Source organism: Abrus precatorius, unplaced genomic scaffold (assembly GCF_003935025.1).
Source record: "Abrus precatorius isolate BTA unplaced genomic scaffold, Abrus_2018 Scaffold10, whole genome shotgun sequence".
NCBI classification, from domain to species: domain Eukaryota; kingdom Viridiplantae; phylum Streptophyta; class Magnoliopsida; order Fabales; family Fabaceae; genus Abrus; species Abrus precatorius.
Genome location: NW_020874292.1, coordinates 4,945,609 through 4,959,304, shown reverse-complemented (window position 1 = coordinate 4,959,304; position 13,696 = coordinate 4,945,609). Strand labels below are relative to the sequence as shown.

The 13,696-nt window shown below is 29.7% G+C and overlaps 1 protein-coding gene across 3 annotated transcripts; it reads right to left on the bottom strand.

The window, feature by feature from the left end:
• Positions 1 to 3,827: 3,827 nt before the first annotated feature.
• LOC113873692 (ultraviolet-B receptor UVR8) lies at positions 3,828 to 10,304 on the bottom strand. Of its 3 annotated transcripts, none has more exons than XR_003505955.1 (15): positions 9,955 to 10,304; positions 9,471 to 9,547; positions 9,221 to 9,299; positions 8,962 to 9,021; positions 8,684 to 8,785; positions 7,809 to 7,902; positions 7,191 to 7,233; positions 7,034 to 7,079; positions 6,873 to 6,919; positions 6,679 to 6,781; positions 6,543 to 6,597; positions 6,324 to 6,427; positions 5,854 to 5,973; positions 4,958 to 5,037; positions 3,893 to 4,595 (listed from the first exon to the last, which is right to left on the bottom strand). XR_003505955.1 is itself a non-coding variant. In XM_027511947.1 (15 exons), the coding sequence occupies exons 1-15, from the start codon at positions 10,190 to 10,192 to the stop codon at positions 4,476 to 4,478; spliced, it is 1,305 nt and encodes a 434-aa protein (XP_027367748.1). In that variant the 5' UTR covers positions 10,193 to 10,304; the 3' UTR covers positions 3,895 to 4,475. The 3 variants fall into 3 exon arrangements, 2 of the variants coding, with proteins under 2 accessions (XP_027367757.1, XP_027367748.1); XM_027511947.1 differs by lacking the exon at positions 5,854 to 5,973 and adding an exon at positions 5,254 to 5,310 and having other exon boundaries at positions 3,895 to 4,595; XM_027511956.1 differs by lacking the exon at positions 5,854 to 5,973 and having other exon boundaries at positions 3,828 to 4,595.
• Positions 10,305 to 13,696: the final 3,392 nt, after the last annotated feature.

Below are 13,696 nucleotides of genomic sequence, written 5' to 3'. Positions count from 1 at the left end.
TTTAGAAACGAATTAAAAAAAAATGTGAACGTGAATCTATAAATAAAAAAGAAGATGTAACTACAAAATTTATATTGAGAGTGGATCAATCTATGACTATTAAATGCAGTGTATGCTATAAATTGGATCAAGTAAGGATTTTAGTCAAAATTTTCGAAACCTAATTAAATTATATTAAACTACACGAGCTAACCATTTTTTACACTGTTGAATTATAGAAAATTTCAAGGTCATATAACAAATTTTCAATATATGTTTAAAGACACATAATAAAAATTATTAAAAATCACACAATATACATTAATAGTATTAAATATTACTATTTTTAATAAAAAAATATTATTTATCAATTTCTTAGTATGTGCCTTTAACACATACTAAAGAATCAATAAAAAAAAAAGTGTACAATACTATTTTATTAATTTAGACATTTTCCCACTTTTAAGGATTTGAAGCCAGTGAAATTGTTATGAGTGACACTTCATTGAATCATGAGACGAGGTTCAAATTGAAATTGTTGTGGCACTTATAAGTTCTTCCACCCAAAAGTATAAAATAAAAACTACATTCAATTTTCCTTTTGGTTTGCTAATGGGTCATGATTCTATGTCAGTCCTCGCATCATTTGTTTTTATTTAACAATTTTTCAACATTAGATTTTGGGGTTAATGTTAAGTATATAAAATTAGCAATTTTTTTTAAAAATAAACTACATTTACACTTTTTAAAATTTAATAAAATTTAATTTGATAACTCTCCTTTTTTTTATCATACACAAATTTCTTTAATTTTCATAACAATATAACACCATATCCTCTTCAATTACCCAGATTATTCTAAACTTTTTATGCATTTATTAAGAAAAAAGCGTCTATTACATTGAAAAGATAAAAACATATTAAATAACTTTTTAAATAAAATTTATCAGCTTTACGTTCTTAAAATTAATTAAAAAATAAAATTAATATTTTTTTTAATTATAAAAAATGTTGATAAAAAAAATACTTTGAGTGGGGTAGAGGGAGAGGATATTGCTACCTATGTGGAGTATGATAAAAAATAAAAAAAAGATGTTAATTTTTCCACACAAATCAAACTACTGATTATTAGTTAAAGCCATATCAAAATCATTTTGCTATTTATAAAGCATAATGAGCAAGTATAAATGCTTTCGTGCTCCATCGTATATTCAATAATACGGAGAACAGAAGAACACGTATTACAGCCAAATTTGTCATCATCAGTTGCATTCACCGTTTTGTTCTAAGTAAAATTTAAACATTCTTTATACATTTGTCATTAATTAAGTTCATAAATTGAAAAATGACATGTTGAATTTTTTCAACAGTCTCGGCGAAAGATATCTTGTTAATTAAAAAGTACTTGTCATTATTTTGTTTAAGGACTAAATGGTAAAATACAAATAATTTAATCTAAGTTTTATCTTTTATTTTGTCATCGATGCTTATTATATTTATATACATATTGATTTAGGTGTTGTTCCTATCTTTTGTTCAAATTATTACATTCTCTCCTGATCAATAACTATCTTATCATGGATAAATTGTTTTAATGCTATTTCTTTCAAAAGCAAAATTGTTCTTCACCTTATAATTACAGCGAGCATTGATTTAGAATTTATTCGGCAGTTAAAATAGAAAAAAATATAAGAAATGAAAAAAAAAGTAAAAAAATAATTTAAGTAATATAAACTTTTTATTTTATTTTAAATTTAATCAACATATCATATTTTAATAGATAATATGAATTTTAAAAAATATAAAATTATTCTTATAAAAAGCAATAAAAATGAGGATGGTGATAAGATAACACTAAAAACATTAATAATAGTATTAATAATGATAATGGTAACAATAATAACGGTGGTAATATTAAGTGTGGAGATAGTAAAAGTGATGATAGCATTAGCTTTGGATAGTAGTGATTGCAATTATGATAACGAAAATAGTAATAATGATAATTATATTTTTAGTTCTTATAATAATGATAACAATAATAATAGTAATAATAACAATAAAGTTGATAATAGTGATAATTATAATAGTAATGATACTTATAATAGTAATTTTTATGATAATGATAAGAATAATAATTATAATAATAACAATAATAATAGGACTCACAATAGTGTCAAGTATGGTAATGATAAAAATAATAACTATAATTTTGGTAAGATGAAACTGACAATAATATTGATAATAATAATAATGGTATCACTAATAATGATAATAACAACAATAATAATAGTAACAACGATAATAATAATAATAGTTATGATAATAGTAATAATAATCATAATGATAACTATAATGTCAAGTGTAACGATAGGATCATATTTATTATAGTGGTAATAATAATGACAATAATTATAATTATAAGGATGATAATAATAAAAAATACCATGATGTGCATAAATAATAAAAATATCAATAATAGATGTAACAAAAATAGCTATGAAGTTCATTATAACAATTGTACTAGTCATTATAATCATGAGTTTCACAATGTAAAATAAAAAAAAAACTTTTTTTAAATATCTTATTTTATTGATTTTAAATAAATTTCCTTATTTTTTAAATTAATAGTTATAATAGAAAAACCAATATAATGAATTCACTCTATCTTATTAGTTCACCAAATAGTAAATTAAAATAAGTTATGATAGTTTATTCTACCTTATCATTATCTTACTATTAAATAGACCTTTACACTATTTAAAATAGTTTATAAATAACTTTTACACATAATTTAATTTTTTAAACTTATGTTAATGAATTTCTTGATATAATTTATCAAATGAATTATTTATAACTTAACCAAATAAATTTTATGGTTAAATATACAATGTAGAGCATAATTTAAAAAGAACATATTGAATTAAGTATCAAATGTGGACATGAGATAGAATTTAAGTAATGCATTTTGATTATTCAATAATGCAATGCCATTGAATGGGAATTGGTACGGAGGGAAGTGGGTCCCATGGGGAGGGGACAAGAGCACGTGGTGGGAGGACCACATTTTCAATTATGGGATCATCATAGTGCTCATCAGTAACTATCGTCGTTGCGGCGATATATTTTGCGCATTTCCCGGGCCCTTCCCTTCCCTTCCCTACTATTCATCATTCGGGTCGGGTACACCCTCTCTGGGTTCACTCTCCTCCTTCACCTTCAAAGTTCCACTCATAATTGCTTCTGGACCCACTCTCACTTCTACAGTAGCTCAATTCAACACTTATTCATACACAAAACACATGTTACTATTATAATATTTGCAATAGGTATATCAAACTAAACTCATTCATTAACATAATAGTAACTTGCTTTTACTACTGTTGGAGGAGGAAGCCACTGTGCTTGTATCCACTCTCAATTCTCGAGCCATAAACTCCCCTGGAAAGCTATGTCCCAATGTATTGACTTATCAGCGCAGACATTTATTACCATCTACTTTATTGTATGAAGATGAGGGCATTTCAGACTATGTAATCCAAAGATATTTGAGCAGTCAGGAAACTTCATAAGAACCCGAGATTGCATTTTCCACATTCAAAATTCTTATTCTAAGCTTTATTTTTTAAATGCCCATTAGTAGGTCATTGCCCATCCGCAAAAGGATTCTAACGGTTCAAATAAAACTGACTTACAGGGTCACTGCTGTGTCACTAGGATGTTAAAAGAATCATTAAAAAAAGATGCAGTGGTAGGTCTTATGCGTATAGAAGATAAAGGGGGCCAAGGCGTTTATTACTAGTGTCGTGCAATATTAATTGTTCCCTCCGTCTTGCTGGCCAAATCATAAAGATGAACTGTAATGTAATATTGATTATTATCTCACCCCCGTACCACGTTACTGGGATTCCCCCTTCTGTGGCAAATTGCAGAACCACATAAATCAGTGAGAACATCCACAAAATTACATATAGTAAAAGATATGCCTCCTCAATTATAATGCTGCAAAAACATCTATACGCAATGACGATTAACAAGATATATCGCCAACTATGATTTACTTGAACCATCTTGGCTAACTTCTCTCAAGGAACAGACTCTGTAAAGTGGTATTAACTCAACTAACCAATACAATAAGAAAAACAGACACACAACTTTTTTTCCTTATCCCTGCCATCATTCCCACGCATTTTTAATTACTTGAAGCAGCGCTCTTTCTTTACACAAGTTTTGTACATCACAAGGAAGCTTTATTTTATATATATATATATATATGACTGGGCGTCTATTTTCCTGTGAAAAGAATGATATAATTACAACAGATGGATAATATATGTTTTCACTCAAGGCATGCTGAAACTTCCTGAATCCTCTTGGATGGGTTAGAAGATGTATATTTCTTTAATATGGTGATGTACAGAAGATACACAGGGTGACAAATCACATTCTGGATCTTCTTGATGAAATACCGATCATTATGAATCATTGGAGCAGCCAAACCTATGTATGTTCAAGTATAGCACCTGTATGATTGAACCCACATGAAACTTGCAATGCTTTCACTTCTTCTCCAAAACAAACTCTAGTAGGATTTACACGGTCCACATCACTTCCATGACCCTGAGTGAAGGCATAAATTTCATTTACAGTTGGGCACGGCAGATAATTGAGCACTTGGCAAAAACTAAAGGCAAAAACGTAATCAATTTATTTAAGAGATGCACCAGTCTGACTTACCAGATCACACACTCCTCCAAGGTAATATAAAATCTTAAATTCAATATGGAGAAAGCTTGTCAATATGTGAGAATATACATACGGAAATTATGATTAATTGTAAACTGTTTTGTTAATTCAGATGAATTTTTTGTTTTCTTTTGTCATCCTTGTCATAGTATCTGGCATTCAGAATCCGTATAATATCCTGCTCTGAAAGCTAATAATACTACGAATTATAAATTATATGAGAAGCAGAAGCTTACCAATTGTCCACCTGAAGAATATCCAACTTCAGAGAAAGTCCCATTGGATCCTCCCCAGCCCCATGTGAAGACTCTTCCTTCTGAAAATCAACGGAAAATTCCGGGATAAATGAATCAACAAAATCCTTTTCTTCTGCAACTACCAGTACAGTATAAACATCAAGTATGAGCCTTATCCCACTCACTAGGTGGGATCAGTTACATGGGACTAGACTCGCTCAAAAACCAAATTCTTGAGAGATAAATTAAACAAACTTCAACAAATAAAAATTTATCAAGGAAAACAAGCCTACAACTTGTACAATACAAACAGGGGCTATGTATTACATCAAATCTCCATAGCAAATCTGCAACTATGCAAAAAACTATAAAGGATATGCCAGTTTACATGCAGGAAAATAAAAAATTTAAAAGAGAAACAAAATATGCCACCATGTGGCAGATCCTGGACCCTAGATCAGTTGGGCCAATTTAATAAAAAAATAAAAATTGATAATTATTGTAATATGAAGATAAATATATGTTATATATAATACACGTTATATTCATGTTGTGAAAAAGTAAAAGGAAAACTACAAAGAGAAAATTGTAGCAGTAGTTATCAAGCAGTGTGTCTTTTTTATTCTGAAGTTATGTAGAGCAAAGGAAGAAGCATGTGTAAGAAGTAAGAAGCTAGGATGTGATATAAAAATAAACGATAATTTTAGACCTACTCTTGGTTTAAATATATAACTAATTTTGAGTTTAACAAGTTCAAAATTATAAAGCTGAAGAGCTAGGTCATTCTTCAAATATGAGTTTGAGTTCTATAAGTTATAGAAATAGGGAGTGAAAAATGTAAAATTATCATTCTTATTTATAATTTTATCCAAAGTGAGGGGTGCGTGTTTACCCACCCTCACATTATCGCAGGTTGCTGCTGATGATGCCACCACAAATAGTGGAAACAAGAAAAAATGATTTTCTCCAGGAGCCAAGAAACTGATTATTAACTTCTAGTCCACGCCATCTCATTCCTATAAAGAAATTCAAGTCTAACTGCCGATTTGACAAGTGACAGAAGCAATAAAGTTTGAAGATAGAAACACAACTTTTCTAACAGGTTATGTGGTTGTTAGAGGAACCATTCATCAATAAATGGGGTAGCTTTGCTTCATTAACGTTTTCTTTGTTCTCTTTTATGTTTTTTCATTAGCCTCTTGAAGAGGATTTCTTATACTCCTAACCCTTTGTAGTAATATTCTCTTTGTCCTCATGAAATTATTCTTTTATAATAAAAGAAAGCCTGTCTTTACATCAATATGATAAGAAAAAAAGTACTTAATGGCAATTCTTTTTCTCTTGTCTGTTTATTGGAAGAACTTACCAGAAATGGCTGCAGTATGCTTCCAACCACATGAAACCTGGCTAACAGATGACTTCAAGAATGGCCCTTGAACCTTTTCAGGAAGATGAATAACATCTGATGAACTAGATGAAAAAATTAACAATGAAAACACCAGCATTCAGATACAAAAAAGAATGTAAAAATGAAAAATAAAAAATGAGAATGATCAAGTAACAAGTCTTAAGTATGAAAGTATACCCAATACCAAGGCAGCCATTTTCATTTGAACCCCAAGTATAAAGTTCACCAGAATCTACAAAAAAGCAATATAATGAAACAACAAACAAATTATCACAAATCAAAACATGGTTAGGTTCAGAAACTGATGAATTACTTGTCAGTACACAGGTGTGATAGCCACCGCAAGCAACTTCTTTTGAGTATGGGAGTTCACTAATCAAGGATGGTTTTGTTGCATTGCTCATCTCCTTTAAACGCTGAATATTTTAATTGAAGAAAATACTAGTCATTAAAAACATTGGCCAACGAGTGAAAAAACTAAAAATAGTCACTACTGATTGAGCATACCAATTTGTCAATCCCTCTTTCACCAAATATAAAAACAGAACCATTTTCTGCAACAATTACATTAAGACAGAGCAGAAACCAGCATTAATTCCCCAATGCATAGTACCAACAAGTATGAAACGAGAATATAGAAAAAAAGTAAAAGATTTAAATTCAATTACCATCAGTACATGCTGAATTCAGTAACCCAGCAGCTACATATTTTACCTAAACATATTTCAAGAATAAAGATAAAACAATGAAGATTACAGTAAAAGTTTGAAGCCAATATATCTATCTTAAATTCAAAGCAAGAAGGCAATCCATTCAACATCACACCTTGATTCCTTCAAGATCTTTTATAAGCCTTGGGGTATACTCACTGCATGATATTAAAAAGTACATCAATACAGATACATATAAATTGAATAACATGGCATGTTTGCAAGGAATCCTAGTAAAGACAGCTCTGTTTGGATAATGAAACTTTCTCCGGTATCAAGTATACACACCATGCTTGCATAGTTAAGTTTTTATTAGAACTTTTAATTTAGAAAATTCTACAGACTTGTTTTGAGAGCAAAAGGTAGGTATACCCTCAATATATTCCAAAAGTGTCATGTCTTTGTACAGGATTTAAATATGTTAAAAGCTACAATAAATTCTGTCCGCTTATTTAATCTTTTAGTTAAAAAGTCAAGTACAAGAAAATAAACAAATAGGCTGTGGATGTAACAAGTACTAATTGTTTGGAAAATAGTGCAAGGCAACTGTTATGTGTTAACAGGGAAAAGCACCAAGAGGGAAGAAGGGTAAAATTTTATACCACAAGGTGGCAAACTGATTTTGAGCCAAATCACATGGGATAAAGTGCAATTTACCCAAATATAATTTGAAACAGAGCATAAGTATCCATTAATGCAATTTATGATTGTAAAAGAAAAGAAGAGACAAAACCTGTTACTTTTGAAGAATCCTAGGATGCTTGACTCATGACCATGGCCAAGTATACCAGACACTCCCATTCCCCAACTAAAGGCTTCTCCTCCATCTAGTGAAGATAGAAACAACAATTGAGAAGATATTAGAATATTTAGTGTACAATTTACAGTATTCATGTTGGCCATGAGGGACTCAGAAAAAATGGTAGGATAAAACTCATAAGATATTTTTGGTTGACATAAGAAAGAAATATCATGAAGAGAATACAAATTTTAAACTGTCTAATCCTAAAATTTAAGTCATCAGGTGAAATCCTGATAATCATTTATGTCCCCTTAAACAATAACTCATTTAAGATCCACAGTGCATCGTGATGAAATTAATCAGTATAATTAAATTAATTGAGATAAGTATTTTTGTCTGGTTTGGATAATTCTACCTCGCTTCCTCTCCATTAATCTAAATCTTTTATAGCTTAGAGAGGGTGGGGGAGAACAAATACTATTTGTAATACAGCTTGGGGAAGCAAAGGGTAAAGAGATATTATTATGTACAAATAAACATCAGGATTCAACCTTTAGACTAGACACAAGCTCAAACTTGGCCAAACCACTATATGTTCAGGGTCTGCTCAACAGTTCTTTACTCTAAGAAAATAAAAAAATTCAGAACTTCCATAAAACCAATCTAATTCCTCGACAAACTTTAAAGACAAATGACTAGGTAATTTATAGATAAGAGACGGAACCTCATTTAACACTCCAATCATATAAAACAAAACCAAACAAAGAAATTATCTAAAAAACACTAAAATATAGAAAGAAACAGATAATCAATCTGAGGCAGCAATCAATGCAATATAAATTTATGATTGTCTATCTATTGCATACCACTAATAGCCATTGAGTGCTCAGAACCCAGAGCCGCCATTTTAATGTTGATTCCATCCAAGTATTCCACTTTGGTTGGCAAAGGAACTATGTTTGAAGCCCCTACATTTCAGCATAAAAGCATTAGGTAACATAGCTGTTACTTGCCAACCTTTTTGTTTGAGCATCTTTAACAGGTCTGAGTATCCAGTTTTTAAAGGGTATACATAATACGACCAGGTTCATGGGACAAAAACTCTCAAGGTCCATTAAACGCTAATACAGGGATTAGTTCTTACTTTTTCCAAGTCCAAGCTGCCCACTTGTATTTTTTCCCCACATGTATAGTTCTCCATCCACTACAAGAGGGGGAAAGAAAACATTGTTTAAAAATTGGAAGGAAAAGATGAGCGAAAATTCACTCAGTAAAAGAACTCAAGCTCTTAAATATTCATTTTGAATGGAAAAAAAAAAGGCGGCCAATTTCATGTACAAGCTATTGAGGGTTGAGGCTTGTTATTATTGATGTGGTTGACACTAGCTTGCATAAGCACAGACCTGTAATTGCACAAGAATGATTATAACCAGCAGAGATCTGCACAATTTTCTTCTCGTGTCCAAAAACACGAAGTGGCTCCTGAAATATCCCAAACATTGAAAATGATGACAAGAATATTTTCGTGTTCCTTCTTCTTATGTCCAGAGGCTATGCCCTCATCAACAATTGCACAAAACATTCTACTGCACCTGTGCTAAGTTCACTAGAAAAAAATAAAATAAAATACATGGACAAAGTTAAAAAATATACCACTGAGTAGTGTTTACTCTCTGATATACCAAGCTGTCCGAAATCATTGAGACCAGCAGCATAAACGCATCCATTGTCTGTGAAAGGTGGACAATTTATGAGCCCCAACTTCAATAGCCATCACAATCATCACCAATTTTAAATACTACACATCGTAGTCATCCAGTAGCATACTGAAAGTGTTACTATGATAAACCAGTAACCAGCAAGTAACATTCCAATTCCAATGTAGGCAAGAAAAATCCCATTTCATCCAAGCACCACAAATAAAAATAAAAATAAAAATAAAAAACCAACAATATCTGCAATCGACAAACAAGAAAAACTTTTGCACTTCATTCTATTTCACAGTATATTAAGCTTCCCGAAGCCGTAACATTATTTCAGAGATCAAGCAGGAAAGGATTTTCTGAATTTCAAAATAATAGTAATAAAAAGAAAAGCGAAGGACAATGAATTGAATAAAACAGAGTGAAAAGTGAACCTGTTAAGAAGAGGGTGTGAGCACCGCCACAAGCAATGGCCTTAAGGGTTTCGTTGCGAAGCGCGGAGCAAACAGCGGGTGTCCATCGGGAATCCAAGTTTCCCAGACCCAATCTTCCGTAATCGCCGTTTCCCCATAACGCCGCGAACCTCTTCCCCGGTTCGCACGAGAACGATCGTCTCAGAAACCCTAAGCCCGAAGCTCTGAGGTGGAGTTTCGAGAAGGTTCGACGCCACATTTGTCCTTGGGTGGAGAAGAATCATCAAGAAAAGGAATTAGTTGAATTAAAGATATTGAAGAGAGAGCAATGAAAAACATCTCATGGCTCACGCCACTGCAACGTCTCTGGTTATGGCGGTTAGTTATGTGTAGACTACTGTAGAGTGCCTCATTTAATTTACCATTTAACCCTCCTCACCTCTGCAACACTCGCCATTCTCTTTTTAATATTTCGTCACGTAACATAATTCATGGGTATTTTTGTAAAAATAGTAATAATTAGTCTTAACTATAACTATTAGATTTAGTTTTTATAAATAAAAATTGTAAGATTATATTTCTAACTTTTTAAACTTATTAAAAATCATTTTTTTATCACTTAATTCTGATTAAATTTGGTTAAGTTGTGAAAATTCAATTCATCACTCACGTGATATTTTTAAACACTTGACACATGTTAGTTTAAAATTGAAGATACTTTGCTGAAAAGATAGAATGAATTGGAACAACCATTCATATTTTTCAGATGGGATGAATGAAATAGCTTTAAATAAAAGAAAAAAATATTTCATTTGCACGTGTGAGAATTGATTAACTGAAAAAAATTTGTTGTGCAAGGTGACATTTGCGTCGAGATCAAGATCAAGATGTGTGTGACATTTAATCTCTACATGGGGTATAATAAATGTTGTGACAAAAAGCAAAAGTAGACAACTTGATTCAAGAAACGTCATTTTAAAACCTTTTTTTAGCGTTAATGTGTGAGGTTAAAGTTGGAGCATTGAAGGGTGTAGAGACAGAAACGAGGTATATAGTATAATTTTTCAAAGGTAATTTGAATGTTTGCAAAAATGAGTTTTTAACATTGTAATATGCCTACGTTTGTAAATGAAATATTGATATTGTGCATACTTTAGACATTGACAATGATTTAACTTTAAGATATTGTCTGTTGTGAGATATTTGAAGTATAAAGGGAGATTTTCATATGGTGAAAGATGCTTGGCTAATCATTCAACGATAGTTTAAAGAGAATAACGTGAGATAATTATACTCTAGAAATGGTTAACTATACTTTGAAAAATGCTTGCGAAGTGCAGAACACAAAGTTTTAGAATCTAATTTGATACTTGAATCAGTGAATGAGGGATTGAATCACCTGAATCACATTGTGAGAATAACGAAATGGGAAATGGAGGTGGAAACATAGATAGATGTGCTACGTATTGGAAAAGAAGAGAATAAGAAGAAAGTCAATACCTAAATACAAAGCTTGAGTTTCTATACATAGACGATAGGGGAAAAGTGAGATATACATGAAAAAATCACAAGAAGCAAGGGCTATATACATGCTTAAGTTAGTCACAGGAAGTTGCGCAAACATGGGATTTGAGAGTGAGGGAGCACATAGTTTTGGGTCTAATGTTAATGGGTGAAATTGAGCTTAATGGTGAATTAGGTGAAGATTTTGGTGAAGAGTTGGAGGTTAGTCACCATAAGAGGTAGATGAATAATACTAGATTGATCAGCTCTACTAATTGTTGATTAGATGCCATAATTTAGAGAGTGTGTGCTTGACATTTGCTAACAAGGATGATAAGAACATTATTACAAGATGACTAACAAAAGTTATTATAAAAAAATTACGAACAAAATATTATGTCATTAAATAAGATCAATAAAAATACTTATGCATCAAATATTTCTAAACAGAGAACTTTTAACGAAGAAAATAGTCAGAATTTATAATCAGTAAAACAAACAAAAATAAACACTTCTTCCGAATTAGATATATTAAAAAATAAATTAACAGTTAAAATGGGTTATTGTTACTCGATAATATCATAATTATGAATTTTACAATTTGGTCTTCAAATAAACTTTTTAAAATAATAAAAATTGCAATATAAAATTTGTTTTATGGCTGAAAATGAACCTTTGTAGAGACACTGTTACGGTCTCTAATTAACAGTGGTGTCGTCAACAAGAGAGTGGGCCTTACCAAATAAATCCATTGGACATAGGATATGTATGAGGAATTGAGATTTACAAGTAAGTTTTTGGTTTGGGTCTGTCATGGTCGCTTAGATGAAAAGATATAATGGAAATGTTTGACTCTTTGAATACCAACAAGCATTGGCGTCAAGATTTAATCTTCTTAGACTATATATTATTTAATGCCATTACATTCCTGATATTTTTTAATAGCATACCAAATTATTATTATTATTATTATTCAAAATCTATTAACTGTTATAAAAATTTTAAACCCCTTGTATAGTTTAAAACATTCTGAGGACCATGACAAAATGGAAAACTTTAAATTAGTTATACACTATACTGGAAGTTAAAAGATATAAATAGAAAAGTTAGTTGATTTAAATAAATTTATTTAATAAAATTAGTTGTTGAACTAATTGATAAATGTGAAATGACATATATAAATATTAATAATTTGTCTAAAATTTGAAATTTAATAATTATAAAATTTATTCTTATTTTAAAATTTTCAAATAAATAAAATATTATAAATTAATTTATATAATTATTTTGATAATTTTATATTGTAAAAATAATATTTAATAATTTTATTACATTTTAATAAAATTTAACTATAAAAATAGTTTTAAAAGTTAAACATGAAAAGGGTAAAAATAGTAAAATTTTATTAATTGAAGAAATAAAAGAAAAAATCATTAAAACAATAATATAAAAAATTAAAATAGTTACTTTAGCTGAAAAGCAGTGTTAGAATACTAATAACTACTATTTCAACTATCTTACCAAATACTCTTTTTCATTAAACAAAATTTTTAACTAACAAAATAAAATTTTAGTAAATTAAAATATATTTTCAAGCACAATGTATATATTCTCCACATTATATATAAACATTAAGTAATAAAACTTGTAGGGTTTTTTTATATAAAAAAATAACCTTTTATTACTATTAACCAAAATATGTCAAAAGATAATTTTATTTGGAGTTCTAGCTGCATGCATCACATACAATATTAACTTTTTTTTTAAGTTAAAATTATCACTGCATTAAGCAATATTCACTGGTTTGAAGAGTGTGTGACAAGTGAGATTGTTGGGTACTATAACAACTTTCTAACAATATCTACGAGATTAATGTGTACAATTTTACATTTTTTTTATTGACTATATTATATAAATGACCCTACACTTAGACTATACTTGCTCATTTTTGTGTGGTTCTGATAGTAGGGTTTTGTTGCGTTAAAATATGCAATTTTTATATAATATTACTAGTTTTTTTTTTAATTTTGATTATGATTAATAAATATTTATGATATAATTTAAATTTTAAATATTTATCTAAAAGTGATGTCATATTTATAAGCAAATATTTTGATAGGAATTTTTGGTTTATTTACTATGTATTGCTGATGAAAATATTATGATTAAATAAAAAATAATGTCAACTTTTTGTATTATATTTTTAGTTTATTATATATTATGTTATTTGATAATAAGTTAGTGTTTATTTATATGTAAA